Source organism: Bubalus kerabau, chromosome 15 (genome assembly GCF_029407905.1).
Source record: "Bubalus kerabau isolate K-KA32 ecotype Philippines breed swamp buffalo chromosome 15, PCC_UOA_SB_1v2, whole genome shotgun sequence".
Taxonomy (NCBI): Eukaryota; Metazoa; Chordata; class Mammalia; order Artiodactyla; family Bovidae; genus Bubalus; species Bubalus kerabau.
The window spans coordinates 74,280,574-74,301,713 of NC_073638.1; the positions used below are offsets into that span (position 1 = coordinate 74,280,574).

Genomic DNA, 21,140 nt, shown 5'->3' on the forward strand with positions numbered 1-21,140 from the left:
GGGATTTCTTTGGAAGGAATGATGCTAAAGCTGAAACTCCAGTACTTTGGCCACCTCATGCGAAGAGTTGACTCATTGGAAAAGACTCTGATGCTGGGAGGGATTGGGGGCAGGAGGAGAAGGGGACAACAGGATGAGATGGCTGGATGGCATCACTGACTCGATGGATGTGAGTCTGAGTGAACTCCAGGAGTTGGAGATGGACAGGGAGGCCTGGCATGCTGCGATTCATGGGGTCGCAAAGAGTCAGACACGACTGAGCAACTGAACTGAAAGATTGACAGTAATACAATAATAATGGGAACTTTAATACCCCACTTATATCAGTGGACAAATTAATCATCCAGACAGAAAATCCATAAGGAAACAGTGGCCTTAAATGACATTAGACCACTTGGCTTTAATAGGTATCTATAGGACATTCCAGGCTTCCCTGGTGGCTTAGATGGAAAAGAATGTGCCTGAATTGCAGGAGACCCAGGTTCAATCCCTGGATCGAGAAAATCCTCTGGAGAAGGAAATGGCTACCCACTCCAGTATTCTTGCCTGGAGAATTCCATGGACAGAGGGGCCAGATGGTCTCCAGCCTATGGGGTTGCAAGAGTTGGACACAACTGAGCAACACACACACACACACACACACACACACACACGTTCCATCCCCACACAGCAGAATCCACATTGTTTCCAGGTGCACATGGACTGCTCTCCTGAATGGACCACATGCTAGGACACAACACTAGGCCCAGTAAATTTAGGAGCATAGAAATTATATCAAGCGTCTTATCTGACCACAGCAGTATGAAAACTAGAGATCAGTTACAAAAGAAAAATGGGAAAAACAGAAACATGGAGACTTAACAACATGATACTTAAAAACCAACAGGTCAATGAAGAAATCAAAGAGGAGATCAGAAAATACCTTGAGACAAATGAAAATAAACAACTTTCCAAAGTCTGTGGGACACAACAATAACAGTCACAAGAGGGAATTTTGTAGCAATGCAGGCATACCTCAAGAAACGAAGAAGATCTGAAACAACATAACCTACCATCTAAAGGAATCAGAAAAAGAAACAGGGCTTCCCTGGTGGCTCAGTGATAAAGAATCTTCCTGCAATGCCGGAGACACAGGTTCCACCCCTGGGTCAGGAAGATCCCCTGGAGAAGGATATGGCAACCTACTCCAGCATTCTTGCCTGGGAAAGAAAAAGATAAACAGAGCCAGTTGAGCTGTTTCAAATCCTGAACGATGATGCTATGAAAGTGCTGCATTCAATAAGCCAGCAAATTTGGAAAACTCAGCAGTGGCCACAGGACTGGAAAAGGTCAGTTTTCATTCCAATCCCAAAGAAAGGCAATGCCAAAGAATGCTCAAACTACCGAACAGTTGCACTCATCTCACATGCTAGTAAAGTAATCCTCAAAATTCCCCAAGCCAGGGTTCAGCAATATGTGAACCGTGAACTTCCAGATGTTCAAGCTGGTTTTAGAAAAGGCAGAGGAACCAGAGAGCAAATTGCCAACATCTGCTGGATCATCAAAAAAGCAGGAGAGTTCCAGAAAAACATCTATTTCTGCTTTATTGACTATGCCAAAGCCTTTGACTGTGTGGATCACAATAAACTGTGGAAAATTCTAAAAGAGATGGGAATACCAGACCACCTGACCTGCCTTTTGAGAAACCTGTATGCAGGTCAGGAAGCAGCAGTTAGAACTGGACATGGAACAATAGACTGGTTCCAAATAGAAAAAGGAGTACGTCAAGGCTGTATATTGTCACCCTGCTTATTTAACTTATATGCAGAGTACATCATGAGAAACGCTGAGCTGGAAGAAGCACAAGATGGAATCAAGATTGCCGGGAGAAATATCAATAACCTCCGATATGCAGATGACACCACCCTTATGGCAGAAAGTGAAGAGGAACTAAAGAGCCTCTTGATGATAGTGGAAGAGGAGAGTGAAAAAGTTGGCTTAAAGCTCAACATTCAGAAAACGAAGATCATGGCATCTTGTCCCATCACTTCATGGGAAATAGATAGGGAAACTGTGGAAACAGTGTCAGACATTATTTTTGGGGGCTCCAAAATTGCTGCAGATGGTGATTGCAGCCATGAAATTAAAAGATGCTTACTCCTTGGAAGGAAAATTATGACCAACCTAGATAGCATATTCAAAAGCAGAGACATTACTTTGCCAACAAAGGTCCATCTAGTTCAAGGCTATGGTTTTTCCTGTGGTCATGGATGGATGTGACTGTTGGACTGTGAAGAAGGCTGAGCGCTGAAGAATTGATGCTTTTGAACTGTGGTGTTGGAGAAGACTCTTGAGAGTCCTTGGACTGCAAGGAGATCCAACCAGTCCATTCTGAAGGAGATCAGCCCTGGGATTTCTTTGGAAGGAATGATGCTAAAGCTGAAACTCCAGTACTCTGGCCACCTCATGTGAAGAGTTGACTCATTGGAAAAGACTCTGATGCTGGGAGGGATTGGGGGCAGGAGGAGAAGGGGACGACAGAGGATGAGATGGCTGGATGGCATCACCGACTCGATGGACATGAGTTTGGGTAAACTCTGGGAGTTGGTGATGGACAGGGAGGTCTGGTGTGTTGCGATTCATGGGGTCACAAAGAGTCAGACACGACTGAGCGACTGATGTGAACTGAAGAAGTTAGGAAATAGTAAAGGTAGGAGAAGAAGTTAAGTGAAGTGAAGTCACTCAGTCATGTCCAACTCTTTGCGACTCCATGGACTGTGGCCCACCAGGTTCCTCCGTCCATGGGATTTTCCAGGCAAGAGTACTGGAGTGGGTTGCCATTTCCTTCTCCAGAGGATCTTCCCAACCCAGGAATCGAACCTGGGTCCCCCGCGTTGTAGGCAGATGCTTTACCATCTGAGCCACCAGGGAAGTCCGTAGAGACCAAACAAAACAATAGAAAAGATCAGAGAAACCAAGAGCTGTGTTTTTTTTTTTTTGAAAAGATAAAAGTGATAAGACTTTATCCAGGCTCATCAAGGATAAAAGAGAAGGATCCAAATAATATAAAAAATGAAAGAGGAGAAATTAAAACATATCACAGAAATAGTCATAAGAGAATACTATGAAAATAAAGAAAAATAGATAATACTATGAACAGTTATATGCCAAGAAATTGGATAACCTAGAAGAAGAAATGGATAAATTTCTAGAAACATACACTCTTCCACGACTCAATCAGGAAGAAATAGATAATCTGAACAGACCAACTACTAGTATTAAAATTGAATAAGTAATCAAGAAACTACAAAAAATAAAAGTCCAGGACTAGATGGCTTCACAGGGCAGTTCTATCAAACGTACAAAGAAAAGTTAATACTTACCCCTCTCAAAGTATTCCAAAAAACGGAAGAGACGGCAGTGCTCCCAGATTCATTCCACGGGACAGCCATTACCTTGTGTACGTGAGTATGGCCATGAGTTGTTGATAAATGTTGAATCTAGGCGGTGAGCACATGGAGTTCATTATACTGTTTCCTTTATTTGTATATGCATTTGAAAATTTTCATTATAAAACACCTAAAAGGTATAATCACAAAGGTGAGCAAAGAAATGGCATATCAAAAAATGAGTAGGCAAATTTTTAAAAATTACATACATCTTAAACTAAAAATATATTTGTGTAAGTAATTAAGTCATATACCCAGTGGACGAGTTAGATAGATTTAGCCACAAATAATCAGTGAATTGCAAGCTTTATGTAAAAAATTACCTGGAGTATTATAGAGATAAGGAAATAAGCAAATCAACAGATTCAGGAAGCACCAGGTGTCCCAAGCTGGGTAAATAAAAAGAAATCCATGCCAAGATGCATTATGGCAAAGACAAAAGCTATCTTAAGAGCATCTGTTTCAGTCAGGATCACGTCAGGAAAACAGAAACAGCATTACGTATTTCAAAAACCAAATTTAATTTAGAGAACTGATTATAGGCAGACCTTGTTTTATTGCACTTCGCTTTATTGTGCTTGGCAGATGCTGCATTTTTTGCAAATTGAAAGTTTGTGGCAACCCTGTCTTGAGCAAATCTATTGGTGTGATTTTCACTTTCTCTGTGTCACATTTTGGTAATTCTCACAATACTTTGAACTTCTTCATTACTACTTCTGTTATGGTGATCCGTGACCAGGGATTTTTGATGTTACTGTTACCACTCACTGGAGGTTCAGCTGATTGTTAGCATTTTTTAGCAAGGAAGTATTTTTAATGAAGGTATGTACATAGTTTGTTGGGTTTTGTTTTTTTTTAGGGCTTCCTGGGTAGCTCAAATGGTTAAGAATCTGTCTGCAGTTCACAAGACCTGGGTTCCATCCCTGGGTCAGGAAGATACCCTGGAGAAGGGCATGGCAACCCACTCCAGTATTGCATGGAGAATTCCATGGACAGAGGAGCCTGGTGGGCTCCAGTCCACGGGGTCACGAACGACTGAACGACTGACAAAACAGCACATAGTTTTCTAGACACAGGGCTACTGCATGCATAACAGACTATAGTATTAAATGTGAACATAACTTCTGTATGTACTGGGAAACCAAAAGGTTTGTGTGACTCGCTTTTGCAATATTCACTTTATTGTGGAGGTCTGTAACCAAGCAATATCTCCAAGACATGTCTGTACATTGTGGTGGAGGGCTGAGAAAAAGAAGCACTTAGGTAAATCCGAGATACGCACTGTAGGGAATGGGAAGGCAAACCCTTGGGGTTTCTGAAATCTAGAGTTCACAGGCAAGAACTCTGGGTGAACTAGAGTTCGTGCTTTGGAGGAGGGAGCACAGGCTTTCCACTGGGTCTGGAAGTGCTGCCCCCAAAGTGCTGCCAGAATGACCAACTGAAACAGCATGCCAACTGAGAGAAAAAGTCCCACTCCTTCTCTCCTTCCAATTGCCTAGCACACGTTTGCAGAACTTAACAAGAAGCCCGCTAGCAAAGGAGAAATGTGGTTTGCAGTGTTCAGCCAGAACTTCACAAAGCAGATTGTACAATTCTGGATATGCATCGGAAAGAAAATAGCTTAAGAGATATAACAGCAGCCATTCATTCAACAAATATGTAGCAAAGGCCTGCTTTGTGCAAAATACTTTTCAAGGGCTTGGCATAAATCAGTGAAGAAAAATTAAGAGGGCAGGCAAAGATCTCTGCCCTCACGGAGACAGAAAGGACAGATTACCTATAGAGGAATGTGACTAAATGTTTCTTATCAGTTCAGTCACTCAGTCGTGTCTGACTCTTTGCAACCCCATGAATCGCAGCACGTCAGGCCTCCCTGTCCATCACCAATTCCCAGAGTTCACCCAGACTGTTGTTTGGTGTCCATTGAGTGGACACCATGTGTCCATCTTGTCCATTGAGTCGGTGATACCATCCAGCCATCTCATCCTCTGTTGTCCCCTTCTCCTCCTGCCCCCAATTCCTCCCAGCATCAGAGTCTTTTCCAATGAGTCAACTCTTCGCATGAGGTGGCCAAAGTACTGGAGTTTCAGCTTTAGCATCAGTCCTTCCAAAGAACACCCAGGACTGATCTCCTTTAGGATGGACTGGTTGGATCTCCTTGCAGTCCAAGGGACTCTCAAGAGTCTTCTCCAACACCACGGTTCAAAAGCATCAATTCTTCAGTGCTCAGCTTTCTTCAAGTCCAACACTCACATCCATGCGTGACCACTGAAAAAACCATAGCCTTGACTAGACAGACCTTTGTTGGCAAAGTAATGCCTCTGCTTTTGAATATGCTGTCTATGTTGGTCATAACTTTCCTTCCAAGGAGTAAGCGTCTTTTAATTTCATAGCAACTGTCTAATCCAGATGACAGTTTTGGAAGGATACTGGGCCCCCTAGAATTGTGGCCCCTACAGTGACAGAAGAGTAAAGGCACTTAAAGAACTGGAAAAAGTTAACCAAGAGCCCTACCCTAAAGGAACTTTTCTGTATGATAACTAAAGAAAAGCTATCTGAAGCAAAGGAAGATTTACTAAGCAAATAAAATTACACAGGTATACAAATGGAAACAAACACTGTAGAAAACAGTTTGAGATTTCTTTTTTAATGATGAAACAAATTCTGGACAAATGTACATTTGAGAGTGGGATGAACAGAGTTAAGGTATTTAAAGGCCCTTTTCGTGTTCAAGAGGAGTGAGTTAGTATGTTGCTTGGACTTTAAGTTAAAAATTGAGTAGAAATTTAAGGGTAACCTTTTAAAAAATGTGCAAATCCAAAACCTGTGAGGATAGAATAATGGAGTAAGAAGAGAAGGACAAAAAAAAAAAAAGGAAAAAAAGCATTCAAGAATCTGGATCAAAGAAACCAAGAAATATACTAACAGTCTTTAAAATAATCTACAATGTAAATCACACTAATGTCAAATTGGAAATTTTTTAAAGGAGCTACGTATTTTTTTTAAATCATACCTAAAACATAATAGAAATGTTGAAAATAATGGGAAAATACTAATCAAAAATGAATATACTATCAAAAGGTAGTAAAGACAGTTACATTAAATACCTGAAAAGATATATTTCAGAACAGAAAAATTATTAGGGTCAGAGAGAATGACCATGTAATGATAAAAGCTTTAATTCACCAGAAATATATACCAGAAAAAGAAGTACAAAAAGGCAAGATGGTTGTCTCAAGAGGCCTTACAAATAGCTGAGGAAAGAAGAGAAGCGAAAGGCAAAGAAGAAAAGGAAAGATATATCCATCTGAATGCAGAGTTCCAAAGAATAGCAAGGAGAGATAAGAAAGCCTTCCTGAGTGATCAATGCAAAGAAATAGAGGAAAACAATAGAATGGGAAAGACTAGAGATCTCTTCGAGAAAATAAGAGGTACCAAAGGAACATTTCATGCAAAGATGGGCACAATAAAGGACAGAAACAGTATGAACCAAACAGAAGTAGAAGATATTAAGAAGAGGTGACAATAATACACAGAAGAACTACGCAAAAAAGATCGTAGTGACCCAGATAACCACAGTGGTGTGATCACTCACCTGGACCCAGACATCATGGAGTGCAAAGCCAAGTGGGCCTTAGGAAGCATCATTACAAACAGAGCTAGTGGAGGCGAAGAAATTCCAGCTGAGCTATTTCAAATCCTAAAAGATGATGCTGTGAAAGTGTGGCATTCAATATACCAGCAAATTTGGAAAACTCAACAGTGGCCACAGGACTGGAAAAGGTCAGTTTTCATTCCAGTCCCAAAGAAGGGCAATGCCAAAGAATGTTCAAACTACCGTACAACTGCAGTCATCTCACACGCTAGCAAAGTAATGCTCAAAATTCTCCAAGCTAGGCTTCAACAGTACATAAACCGAGAACTCCAGATGTTCAAGCTGGATTTAGAAGAGGCAGAGGAACCAGAGATCAAATTGCCAACATCTGCTGGATCATCAAAAAAGCAAGAGAGTTCCAAAAAAATGCCTACTTCTATTTCATTGACTATGCTAAAACCTTTGTGTGGATCACAACAAACTGGAAAATTCTTCAAGAGATGGGAATAGCAGACTACCTTACCTGCCTCCTGAGAAATCTGTATGCAGGTCAAGAAGCAACAGTTAGAACCAGACGTGGAACAACAGACTGGTTCCAAGTTGGGAAAGGAGTACAACAAGGCTGTATGTATATTGTCATCCTGTTTATTTAACTTATATACAGAGTACATCATGCAAAATGTGAGGCTACATGAAGCACAAGCTGGAATCAGGATTGCTGGGAGAAATATGGATAACCTCAGATATGCAGATGAAACCACCCTTATGGCAGAAAGCGAAGAGGAACTAAAGAGTCTCTTGATGAAAGTGAAAGAGGAGAGTGAAAAAGTTGGCTTAAAACTTAGCATTCAAAACTCTACGATCATGGCATCCAGTCCCATCATTTCATAGCAAATAGATGAGAAAACAATGGAAATCATGACAGACTTTATTTTCTTGAGCTCCAGAATCACTGCAGGTGGTGACTGCAGCCATGAAATTAAAAAACGCTTGCTCTTTGGAAGAAAGGTTACGATAAACCTAGACAGCATATTAAAAAGCAGAAACATTACTTTGCCAACAAAGGTCCATATAGTAAAGGCTATGGTTTTTCCAGTAGTCATGTATGGATGTGAGAGGTGGACCATAAAGAAAACTGAGCACCAAAGAATTGATGCTTTTGAACTGTGGTGTTGGAGAAGACTCTTGAGAGTCCCTTGGACTTCAAGGATATCCAACCAGTCAACCCTAAAGGAAATCAGTCCTGAATATTCATTGGAAGGACTGATGCTGAAGCTCCAGTACTTTGGCCACTTGATGCAAAGAACTGACTCATTAGAAAAGACCCGGATGCTGGGAAAGATCTAAGGCAGGAGGAGAAAGGGACAACAGAGGATGAGATGGTTGGATGGCATCACCGACTCCATGGACCTGAGTCTGAGCAAACTCTGGGAGTTAGTGATGGACAGGGAAGCCTGGCATGCTGCAGTCCATGAGGTCACAAAGAGTCAGACACTACTTAGCAACTGAACTGACTGATAACCTTATGCATACCCAGTAATATACCCAGTAAGATAACCTCAAAATATATAAAAGCAGAAAATGATTGATTTAATGAAACAAACTGACAAACCAACACACACACACCTTTTTCTGCTGCTGATAAGCCAGTCAATCCATTTGAATTTATATTCATAAGTATTAGTCTGTGGTCTAGCTTCAGGAAAAGCTAGACCTCACCCAAATTAAAGGAGAAAAATTATGAAATCATTTCAGTAGATTGCATTTGATAAAATTCAGTACATTCATGAACTAAAGGTAATGCAAATTAAGAATAGAGAAGAATTTCTTTAATCTGATGAGAAAAATCCACAAAACATTTTTTATCAAAGATAATTCTTAATGGGAGAAGTATTTTAAATAATTCTTTGAAGTCAGGACTGAACTGAACTGGTAATGCCCACCATTACCCCTTCTTCTCAGCATTGTACTGAAAGTCCTAGCATAAGTATTAGGAAGAAAAAAACATGTTGTTCAGAAATAATGTGATTATCTGCGTCAGTCAGTTCAGTTCAGTCACTCAGTCGTGTCCGACTCTGCGACCCCATGAATCGCAGCACGCCAGGCCTCCCTGTCCATCACCATCTCCCGGAGTTCACTCAGACTCACGTCCATCGCGTCGGTGATGCCATCCAGCCATCTCAACCTCTGTCGTCCCCTTCTCCTCCTGCCCCCAATCCCTCCCAGCATCAGAGTCTTTTCCAATGAGTCAACTCTTCACATGAGGTGGCCAAAGTGCTGGAGTTTCAGCTTTAGCATCAGTCCTTCCAAAGAACACCCGGGACTGAGCTCCTTTAGAATGGACTGGTTGGATCTCCTTGCAGTCCAAGGGACTCTCAAGAGTCTTCTCCAACACCACAGTTCAAAAGCATCAATTCTTTGGCGCTCAGCTTTCTTCACAGTCCAACTCTCACATCCATACATGACCACAGGAAAAACCATAGCCTTGACTAGACAGACCTTTGTTGGCAAAGTAATGCCTCTGCTTTTGAACATGCTATCGGTTGGTCATAACTTTCCTTCCAAGGAGTAAGCATCTTTTAATTTCATGGCTGCAGTCACCATCTGCAGTGATTTTGGAGCCCAAAAAAATAAAGTCTGACACTGTTTCCCATCTATTTCCCATGAAGTGATGGGACCGGATGCCATGATCTTCATTTTCTGAATGTTGAGCTTCAAGCCAACTTTTTCACTGTCCTCTTTCACTTTCATCAAGAGGCTTTTATTATCTGCATAGCAAACCTAAAAGAATCTCCACACAAATTTTTACAAGTAACAATGTGTTATCAAGGTAGTTGCCTGTAAAGTCAATAAATAAAAATATGTTATATTTCTATACAGCAGCAATAAATATTAGAAAACATAATTTTAACATGTATTTACTTTGTTACAAAAATATAATGTTCTCCTCCAAAAAATTTATATAAAATTCCCAGTACTAAATCTAACCAGAAAGTCATAAGGCCTATGTACAGAAAGTGATAAAACTTTACTGAAAGACATTTTAAAAGCCCTAAATAAGCAGAAGGGCATGTAATGTTCACGGATAAGACACACACCATAAACACATCCGTTTTCCACAGTTTGACTTACAGAGTCAGTTCTGTTATGATCAAAATAACAGGGTTTTGGTTTTTTTGTTTTGTTTTTTTTTATGGCTCTTGAATACCAGATCTTTACATTTATATGGAAGGGTAAAAAATAGGTATGACATTCATGAAAAGAATAAGGTTGTGAGAATCACCTTACTTTTATGAAAAATTGTAAAATAAAACATTATGCCATTTACTCAAGGAATAAACAAAAATAACAAAGGTGAATAAAAGCCTGTATACAGTCTCCAGCTTACATAGAGCTATGCAAGATCATTGGGGAGGTGAGGGCTATTCAGGAAGCTTTCTAGGGCAGTTACTTAATTTCAGTCGGCCCCTCACATCCTACACAAAAAATGAATTCCACATGAATTGAGGACTCAGACATCAAAAACAAAACTTTAAAAATTAAAATATGAGAGATGATCTTTCTGGCCTTGAAGTACAAAAAGGTTTCTTGAAGAAGATAATAAAAGCACAAGCCAGAGAAGAGAATGTTAATAAGTTCAACTACATTAAAGTTTAAAATGTTTTAATTAAAGACATTTTTTTAAATTAAAAAGAAGCCAGAGTAAGGAAAATTCATGTAACACACTTAGCTTATAAGGATTAATATGCAGAGCATGGAAATAAAGTGATGAGAAAGATAAACAAGATAGAAAAAAGGTATAGAAAAGATATTTAACAGACATTTGACAGAAAACAATAAGACCAATGTGTTTATGACCAATAAAGAAGAAACAGTTCTCAATCTCACTAATAGGAAATGCAAATTAAGGCTACAGTAAGATACCGTTTCACCCCCACTGATAATACTAAGAAAGGCTGGAAAGCAGGAGGCACTTTTAAACATTGCTGATAGGACTGTAACTTGTCATAACACCTTTAGGAAGCAGTTTAGCTTTCTCTTGGACGTTTGCACATCCTGGGATGTAGCATTTCCGCTCCCATGTATATAGACTAGAGAAACTCGGCACATTTATTGACAAGAGGAAGTAACTCAAACCCCTCCCCCCATTTACAGAAAATGGATAAACACATTATGGTATATTCACTTAATGGACATTTAATTGTGTATAAAGGAAATTGAGTGAACTAAGAACTACATTCAGCAACATGGAGTACTTAAGAGTGTTGAGTAAAAACCCGCAAGTCCCAGAAGACTGCTTACAGCATTATACCATGTTTACAATGCACAGGAAGAAGTAAGCTAAGCGTTGCATTGTTGGGGTAAATATGTGTATGTGTGTGACAGAACAGTGTTTAAAAAGAGCGGTGGGGTTGTAAACACAACACTTGGGATAACGTGTGCCTCTGGAGCAGAGCCAGGAGGACGCACCGTGAAAGAACACACAGTAGACGCAAGGGAACTTGCCACCCCACACCTCTGTTTACAGAAAACAGATAACACATTACAGTACGTTCACCTAGTGGGCGAGGCGACTGCATGAACTAAAAACTACGTTCAGCCTCATGGGGGAATCTTAGGAGGGTAGTAGTTTCTGGGATATTTATTATTTTATGCTTTACAGCATAAGTGTATATTTTATGTAATTACATATTATCTATGTGTATATATATTTATAACACGCATATATAACCTATATATATGTGTTCCTTGGAGTGTGTCATATATTGGCAGTAAGTGTGTTAGTCACTCAATCACGTCAAACTCTGTGACCCCGTGGACTGTAGCCCGCCGGACTCCTCTGTCCACAGAATTTTTCAGGCAAGAATACTGGAGTGGGTTGCCATCTCCTACTCCAGGTATGTTCTTTGGAATGTGTCAGATATTGGCAGTAAAGAAAGGTAATTTTATTTTCTTTAAAAACAAAAACAGAACAAAAGAATCCTTTTGATAAGCCAGTCAGAAGGATCAAGTCATTAAGGAGGAGGGATACATCAGGCTAGCTTCAGAGTTGTGTGCAACCCCACTCACACCAAGAAGCAGTGGAGCAATGCCAGCAGATTATTCAAGGAAAGAATTGGCCACAGTTATATCCAGCCAGCTGTGTTTCAGGCATAAAGGCTACAAAGTTCTGAACGTATACAATTGGATTAGTTTGTTAGGGCTGCCATAACCATACTGCCGGCTGCTGCTGCTGCTGCTAAGTTGCTTCAGTCGGGTCCGACTCTGTGCAACCCCATAGACAGCAGCCCACCAGGCTCCTCCATCCTGGGATTCTCCAGGCAAGAACACTGGAGTGGGTTGCCATTTCCTTCTCCAATGCATGAAAGTGAAAAGTGAAAGTGAAGTCGCTCAGTTGTGTCCCGACTCTTAGTGACCCCATGGACTGCAGCCTACCAGGCTTCTCTGTCCATGGGATTTTCCAGGCAAGAGTACTAGAGTGGGGTGCCATTGCCTTCTCCTTCATTTCTTCTTCTACTACTGCCGGCAGGGTGACTTAAACAACAGAAATGTATCCTCTCAGTGCTGGAGGCTAAAAGTTGGGGATCCAGGTACCGGCAGGGTTGTTTTCTTCTGAGGCCTCGCTCCTTGGCTTGCAGCTGGCTACGATCTAGGCAGCTCTTCAAGTGGTCATCGTCTGCACAGAGGACTCTGATGTATCTCCTCCTCTTCTATAAATCCACTTACATTAGATTTTGTTTAGTCACTAAGTCGTGTCCAACTCTTTTGCCACCCCATGGACTATAGTTCACCAAGTTCCCCTGGCAAGAATACTGGAGTGGGTTGCCACTTCCTCCTTCAGGGGATCTTCCCGACCCAGGGATCGAACACGCATCGCCTGCATTGCAGGCGAATTCTTTACTGCTGAGCCACCTGGAAAGCCCGTTACATTAGATTAGGGCCCTACAATAATGACCTCATTTTTAACTTAGTCTGCTCTCTAAAGACTTTATTTCTAAATACAGTTACATTCTGAGATACTAGGGATTGAGACTTCAACATATGACTCTGGGCAGACAGAATTCACCCCATGACAACAATGTCGGGGAAACCTATTCCTATTAACCCTTCTTAAGAAAACTATTAAAAGATCAACTTTAGCCAACCAAAAGATGACTAGGGAAGCCACACAAAAGTAATGTCAGTGATCAAGGAATATATTTACATGTAGAACCAACAAAAACAAGGCAGGAAACAGTATTTATATCACCCTATGTGCCCTGCCAATGAAAAATGATAGATTACCAAAAAAAAAATAGATTGAAAGAACAAAATAAGATAGGAAGCAGAGTAAGTTTTCCAGTTGCCTCAACCAGAATGGCTGGGAATTAGAAACATCCATCAAAAGGGGTAAATGAAATAGGGAAATTAAAAATTAGATGTAGATTAACCCAATATTAGGCCTAAATTACGGGCTTCCCAGGTGGCACAGTGGTAAAGATTCCACGTGCCAACGCAAGAGACGCGAGACAACAGATTTGATCCCTGGGTCAGGAAGATCCTCCGGAGGAAGAAATGGCAACCCACTCCAGTACTCATGCCTGAAAAACTCCATGGACAGAGAAGCCTCACAGGCTACAGTTTGCAAAGAGTTAGACACAGCTGAGCACACAGACCTGAATTACTAACTAAGGTTTTGTGTATAATAAAGGTAGCATCACAGTGAGGGAGAGATGAATTAGTCATTAAATAATATTAAGACAGCTTTAGCCATCTGGAAAAAAAATAGATTGGAGCCTTATCTTTTACTTTACACCAGGTTAAATTCTAAGTGGATCAAATATTCAAGTGTGAAAAGTGAAACTACAACAGTTCTGGGGAAAACACATGGTAAAAATTCTTGATAACCTTGGAGTAAACAAGACTTTCCTAACTACAGCTGAAAATCCAGAACCCATTGGAAACAGATTAATAAACCAAACTATGTAGAAATTTAAGATTTGAAAACTATGATCTGGAGAGGCTAAATGTTTATTAAAAAGGCTATACTGGTAGAATCAGGCTTGTGGGATGGTTACCAGGGTCAATGAGAGGGTGAACATAAGGTGCGAGGCAGCCCACCAGCACCAGGTAAACAGCTAAATGGTCGTTAACTTGTGTTGCGATTGCTAATCTTGGTGGTAAATTAGCATGTTATTTAAGAGACGTCAGCTTTAACTGACCTTTCCTTTGTAGAACCAGACGTCCTGGGTCCTTTCCAGCATGGCAGCCCTCTACTGGAGAGTGAAAGGCCAAGGAAAGAAGGCGATTGACTGCCTACGGCAGGCCCTCCATTATGCTCCGCACCAGATGAAGGTGAGTGGGGCTCCGAGGGTGTGGATTTCCATCCCTCAGTCGTTTCCTGTGCCCACTGGTTTATTCTGAAGTTTCATCAACCTTCCTCATGCTCAGAAAGCAGCAGAAGGCTAAGGGCGGAAAAGTTTAGCGACCCACTCATGCTGCCACAAGCCTGAGTTACACCCACTGTCGTGGCCTCCCCACCTCAGCAAGAGCGGGCGTCGGGGAAGGGCTTCAGGATCCCGGAAAAACACTGTATCAGGAACAGGCACGGCTGAGTTGTAAATGCAGCTCTAAGGGCAGCTCCGCCTCTCACCGCCTTTGTGATTACCTTTGTGACCTCTCAGGACCTTTGTAACCTTAGGCAAGTTCTTAAACCTCTGTGACCTCATATAGTGACATGTCTCTGTGGGTGTCCGGCAAGGACAAGCATGGGTCTTTTTTTCTGTTCTTCTGTATCTCCTATAGAAGAACCCAGTGATACAGAATAATGGAATATAGATACCAGTTTCTCAGGTTACACATCTAAAGGGGGCTTCCCAGGTGGCACCAGTGGTAAAGAACCCGCCTGCCGATGCAGGAAACACAGGAGACTTGGGTTCTATCCCTGGGCCTGGAAGATCCCCTGGAGGAGGGCATGGCAGCCCACTCCAGTGTTCTCTCCTGGAGAATCCCATGGACAGAGGAGCCTGGCAGGCTACAGTCCATAGGGTTACAAAGAGTTGGACACTACTGAAGCGACTGAGCACACATCTAAAGGGAGTTAATATTTGTGATAATAATACTGCAACTTTTTCAGCCCATCATCCTGTGCTCTATACTTCTAGATTATCACTAGGCTCTGCAACAGGAAGAGCCGACACTGGATCAGGGGTCAGGGAACTTTTCTGTGAAGGGCCAGATAGTACAAATTTAGGCTCTGAGGCCAGCCTGTCTCTTGCAGCCACTCAGTTCTGCCATGATAGCATGAAAACAGCCACAGAAGTACCTCGGGGAATGGGAATGATGAAGTCCAATAAAAAGTTACAGAGTCGGGCAGCAGGCTGGTCGTGGCCTGTGGCCACAGCGCGTCAGCCCTGCCTCAGAGGGCACCGTGGTCCTTGCAGAGAACAGCTCGGCTCTGTGACAGCGAGCCTCAGTGTGGACTGTGGACAGAGTCTGGCCACCAGCTACTCCTCACAAGCTGCAGTGTGACCTGGAGCTGGCACCACGATGGAAAGCAGCTGCCTCACTCAGCAGGTTGTTCACCCAGCTGACAGTTTCGTTTGTTTTTTGAGGCAAGACTCTCTCAGTGAGAGAAGTGCTGCACGGCTGGGCTGGCACACGCTCCTTCCCCTCACAGACCCACAGCAGACAGAAGCCCCCACATCGAGCTGCACGACTCTGTCATTCACCAGGGAACACTGACCACTTTGCTTATGGTCACCACAGCCACAAGTGAAAGCCCAGAAACCAACATTCTTCCCTTCTCGCCTTCTCCCTCCTCTCCCAGGACGTGCCCCTCATCAGCCTGGCCAACATCCTGCACAACGCCAAGCTCTGGAACGACGCTGTCATTGTGGCCACCATGGCGGTGGAGATCGCGCCGCACTTCGCCGTCAACCACTTCACGCTGGGCAACGTATACGTGGCGATGGTGAGGTTGGCCTGGGAGCGGTGTGGACCACCCCTGCTGCATTCTGTCAGGGCCACATCTCTAGTTCCAAACCCTCTGAGTCTCAGTGTCCTCCGGTTTCTGTAAGCTTTGTGTCTAAAGTCGCAGCTCTCCACCACAGGTATAATTCATGCAGGGGGGTTTGTCGGAGAAGGCAATGGCACCCCACTCCAGTACTCTTGCCTGGAAAATCCCATGGATGGAGGAGCCTAGTAGGCTGCAGTCCATGGGGTCGCTAAGAGTCGGACACGACTTAGCAACTTCACTTTCACTTTTCACTTTCATGCATTGGAGAAGGAAATGGCAACCCACTCCAGTGTTTTTGCCTGGAGAATCCCAGGGACGGGGAAGCCTGGTGGGCTGCCGTCTCTGGGGTCGCACAGAGTCGGACACGACTGAAGTGACTTAGCAGGGGGGTTTGTAAGTTTTTTAAAAAACACAGTAAACTCACCCAAGTATTTGCAACTGTGTAGTTCCTCACCATGAATTTAACACTAACAGGCCCATTGACCTACACTTTTCTGCAGACTACACTTGTTCCAGAAAAGCCTTCCCTAGCACTCCAGGTGGACACGCACACTCAGGCTCGCTCACTGCCAGGTCAGGCCAGGTCCCCAGGATTGCTCCCATGGTGCCCTGTGCGGATTTCTCTTCTTGTCTTTTCACCTTAGTTTTATAACTTTTGTTTTGAGTATTGGTCTCTCCCACCAGACCCGGAGCTCCTTAGAAAAGAGACTCCTCTTCATCTCCCTGTTCCTTGCACTTCACAGGGTTTGGTACATAGTAAGTAGGTGCTCACCAAAGGTTTAATGAATGGCGGAATGCCACTAGTTCCCTGGGATACCATTTATAGCCAAAATGGCAAAGCCATCATCCAGAACCCTGTTGGGATCAGAAGAAGGACCAGTTTCGGAACTCAAAGTCCCAGGGGTCCCCCAGAAGCTGTCATAGCTGAATCTAACATGAGAGTCATGCCATCCACTTTCATCCAAGTTTAGGGTCCCACATGAGGCTCTTTCCAAGGTGCTCTTGATAAAGGTTAATGTAACGAGCAGCTTCAGGCTCCAAGTTTTGTGTGTCATCCTTGACTTCAAAGGCAGGAAATTTAATTTGGCCAGGTAGGTCTTGCTGAATGTGCAGATTTCCCTCTCTGCTTCTTAAAATTGAAGAATCTATTTTCGTCCCCAGTAAATGCAAAATTTGCTGCTATGAATGAGGAATTCTGCCTCTCATTTGGCTGGAAGGAGTCATTTAAGCGGTAGACTCGGGCTCTTCTTTGGGAGTGTTAGTCTAAGTAAAAGGCGAACGCCTTCTGTGTGGCAGTGATCATTTCCAAACCACGTTCATTTTTTCAAGTGTTAGGGAGAATGAGAAATGGCTTCAAAATTTACAAGTCTAATTGAGATACCTGACCTGACTTCCTTCTTTCCAGTTACAGTAGAAAATTCAAACAGATGCAAAATAAGCTTTTGCTAGACCTAGTTCTAGAGGTTTCTGTGAGGATTACAGGAAGGGATTCCACGCAGCACCTAGCTCTGCCCGTGGCGTGCAGCAGGGCTCGGTGACAGTGGGTCTTGCTGCTGCTCCTGGCGTTGGGCCAGGTCTCTGTAGAGCGGGTCCCCCTTTGCCTCTGGCTCCTGGGCTGCGCCATAGTTCTCTCAGTCTGTGGCCTCCGGGATGGAGGCAGTTGTCCCCTGCACCTCAGTTTTCCTCAGAGATTTAGATGCACTGAGAGAATACTGCAGGACCGTCACCACCACAGACGCGCTCTTCAGGAAAAAAGACGTCACCACATCTGTTGAGTCTGGTGGCCATACCCCTCTCACTCTGTCCCTCTGTCCCTCACAGGAAGAGTTTGAGAAAGCACTGGTGTGGTACGAGTCTACCCTGAAGCTGCAGCCCGAGTTTGTCCCCGCCAAGAACCGAATCCAGACCATCCAGTGTCACTTGATGCTGAAGAAGGGCCGGCGCTCTCCTTAGCTCATCCCTCCCGCCTCTCCTGTCTCTCTTCTCATGCTCTTCAAAAAATGAACAAGAAGCCAATCATTGTCAGTATCTGCTTTTAATGATGTGTGTGAAAATAACTGAATAAGACATATTACAGGACTTTTACATATGTGGGAATTGTTTTGGTTTTGTTTTTAAGTTCCTTCTTTCCCCCGGCCAGCCTCAGAAACGTAAATTTCTTAAAAGGAAAATGCAGCTTAAAGATATTGTGTAAATACTGAGCCAAGACATTTCTGGAGCCGTGCTCTGTCTCCAAAACCTCGATGCCTTTAGGGCTCTTCTCAGTGGTCCAGCCAGCCTTCTCCGCTTCGGTGGAGGACGAAGCCACACGGCACCTTCCCTGCTTCTCGTTGTGCAGCCTCTGTTGTCTGTGGAAACGCAAAAGCCCATCCAGCGCCCGTCAGCAGGAAGCACTGTCCGCGCTCTCCCACTAGCTCCACGCTGCCCCCCGGCCTTGGCCGTTCCGTGCTGCTACGTTACAGACTCTCAGAGGTAGTTTGCGGGGGGAGGGAGGAAGGGGAAATGATTTTAAAAACAAAATATTTACAACAACAGAAACCCTTAGGATCACCTGACCTTTGTGCTGTTATTTATGTTGGGGAGGGAGGGGGGCTGAGAAGGGGAAATCAGCAGTGTACAACATCGCTATCCTTTGTACTTTAAATTGCAGATCACAAGGAAACCAATACGTTGACATCCTATATAACAGGTTTATATATATAGAATATGTATATTTGAAGCCCTCAGCAGACTGAGTCTGTGTTTTACTAATTCTTTGTTCGCCGTGTTACCCATCTTGGAATGAGGCGTGAGTGTCAGCTCCCTCTCCCTGAGGCCTTCAGACGGAGCCCCTCAGGAGAGTGAGGAGCCAAGGTTGAGTGTTTCCTTACAATGCTTATACCTCTGGTCCCAGGAGAGTCAGAAACTCCAGGCATTTGGGAATCTTCAAGGGCACATACTGAGGACAAAAATAAAAGTCGTTTATGAACAAAATAGGTCTGTGGCGTGGTTTTTCTTTGGAATCAGGCTCATGCGGGCAGCTCTGAAGCCTCGCTGTAATCCTGGGTCGGATCATGGTCTTTTTCTCTTTTTCCACAACATAAAGTGAGCAGAGAAATAGTCCATCACTAGGTTTTACAGTTGATCTTACATGATACATTTGATCACGAAAGATGCACAATCAGCAGATGTTCAGAGTTGGTATTTGACCTTCCAGGGAAAAGAAGGATCTAAACCACAAAGTCACGTCCCCTGCATGCGGTCCTGAAGTTCTTCCAGTTGAGCTTTATGGAGAGCCTTGGTGAGAGTCATACCAGTGTGAAATTGAGCATTCCTTTTGGGACAGGACTCTGCCGAACACAGGGTTTCCTGGAACATTATCAGACACCAATCATCTCAAATACTGGGTCACTAAACCCAGAGCATTTGGTTCTAGCACAGACTGTAATTTCTTAGAAGCAGGTGAGCAATCAGACATGCCTGTCCACTCTGTCTTTTGTGCAGCTCAAGTCCAGCTGATTTCAAGCAGTTTTATCAGATGTATTTTGAGAAGAGGCTTACTTTGTTGCTGGATAAAGTGAAGCTCTTTTCACTCAGAGTATCTTTGCCTGTGTCTGAATATGTTCCCTGCTTCCCCAACTCTCAGCAATGTGGTATTTAGTTTTTCCTGAAACTTGCAACTATTTTTTTTAAATTTACATACAGTGAAATTCATTCTGTGGTGTACAGTTCTGTGAGGTTTTCTTTTTTTGTTGTTTTTTTTTCCTGGCACCATGCAGCATCTGGGATCTTAGTTCCTTGACCAGCAATTGAACCCACACCTCCTTGCGCTGGAAGCACAGAGTCTTAACCACTGGACTGCCAGGGAAGTCCCTTTGTGAGTTTTGACAGATGGGTAGAGTCATGCAGCCACCATAACAATCAGGATACAAAACTTTGATCACCTCCAAAAGACTCTCACTCTGCCTCTTTGTGGCCACACACCATCCTAAACCCTGAGCAACTGCTGATCCATCGTTTCTGTAGCTTTTCATTTTCTCCCACATGGTAAAGAAGTCAGATTCCAAAGGCTGTGTACTGTACAATTCTGTGTACATGACATTACAGAACAGCAAAGGTAGATGACTTGAGGCAGAAGTATGCTTTTTAAGTTTTAAAACAGAGGAGACTAGTGTGGCTAAAGAGATGTAAGCAAGAGGGAAAATAATAGGAGATGAAGCCAGAGAGGTGAGCCAGATGTATAGATTTTCGTGGGGTTGATTTATTTCTGTTGTAGAGCTTTATATGTCATTGCAGAGTCACTGGTTTTAAGCAGAGGAATAACACAATCTGACCTGTTTTAACAGGAATCGGGATTATTCTAGGATTTTTTTGACCTGAGTAATTAGAAGGAGGAAGCTATTGTTACCTCAGATGGGAAGATCAAAGTTAGGAATTTGGGGAGAAGATAAGGAATTCAGTTTTGTACAGATCATGTAAAGATACTGTGTAGCTAGTTGGATAAATTAGGGTTAATAGAGGATATCCATGCTAGAGATATAAATTTAGAGATCACAGCCATGGGAATAATATTTGAAACCATGTGACTGAGGTCACAAAGGACATGAGAGAATACAGATAAGAGCACAGATTAGAATATAAAACAGAACTGGGGGATTCCAGTGTTAAGGAGTCAAAACAGTTTACATGCCCAACAACAATTTATTCCTGATGTACAAGAAATAATAGAGCATTGAAAAGAATGCTGAACACGTTCAACTAGTTAAAAGACTGGCTTCCACATGACATAAAGGATGAGCAGATGGTGTCTGTCTGACTCTGCGGCCCAATGGACTGTGGCCTGCCAGACTCCTCTGTCAAACAGACCTGCAGAACAATCCTTTAAGTGAAAAATACTATTGAAATAAAAATCTGAATGGGTTAAACAGACTAGACACAGCTGAAGAGAAAGTCAGTGAATTGTAGGAGAGAATGAAAGGGAATCTACCAAGGTGAAGGAATAAAATTTTCCTTAGGTATTTGTATTAAATGCTCTCATAGGGCAAATTCCTCACTCTTCAGCCTAGGGGTGAAAATGCTTGACTGCTTTCTTAAACAGTCAAGCTTTTGAGTCAGGGTCCAGAAACAGAATACAACTCTT

General features: G+C 42.9%; 1 protein-coding gene across 7 annotated transcripts in view; it reads left to right on the forward strand.

Moving 5' to 3' along the window:
- Positions 1 to 18,994, forward strand: part of TTC17 (tetratricopeptide repeat domain 17) — a 126,744-nt gene extending 107,750 nt beyond the window's left edge. For 4 of the 7 annotated variants that reach the window (XM_055549334.1, XM_055549336.1, XM_055549340.1 and 1 more), the window contains 4 exons: positions 14,239 to 14,358; positions 15,447 to 15,579; positions 15,833 to 15,976; positions 17,843 to 17,985. In XM_055549334.1, coding sequence (XP_055405309.1) covers positions 14,239 to 14,358; positions 15,447 to 15,579; positions 15,833 to 15,976; positions 17,843 to 17,853 — 408 coding nt within the window. In that variant the 3' untranslated portion in view covers positions 17,854 to 17,985. Of the gene's footprint in view, positions 1 to 4,287; positions 5,204 to 14,238; positions 14,359 to 15,446; positions 15,580 to 15,832; positions 15,977 to 17,842 lie in introns of those variants that run through there. The other 3 variants (XM_055549335.1, XM_055549337.1, XM_055549344.1) reach the window with 2 other exon arrangements.
- The last annotated feature ends 2,146 nt before the right edge of the window (positions 18,995 to 21,140 follow it).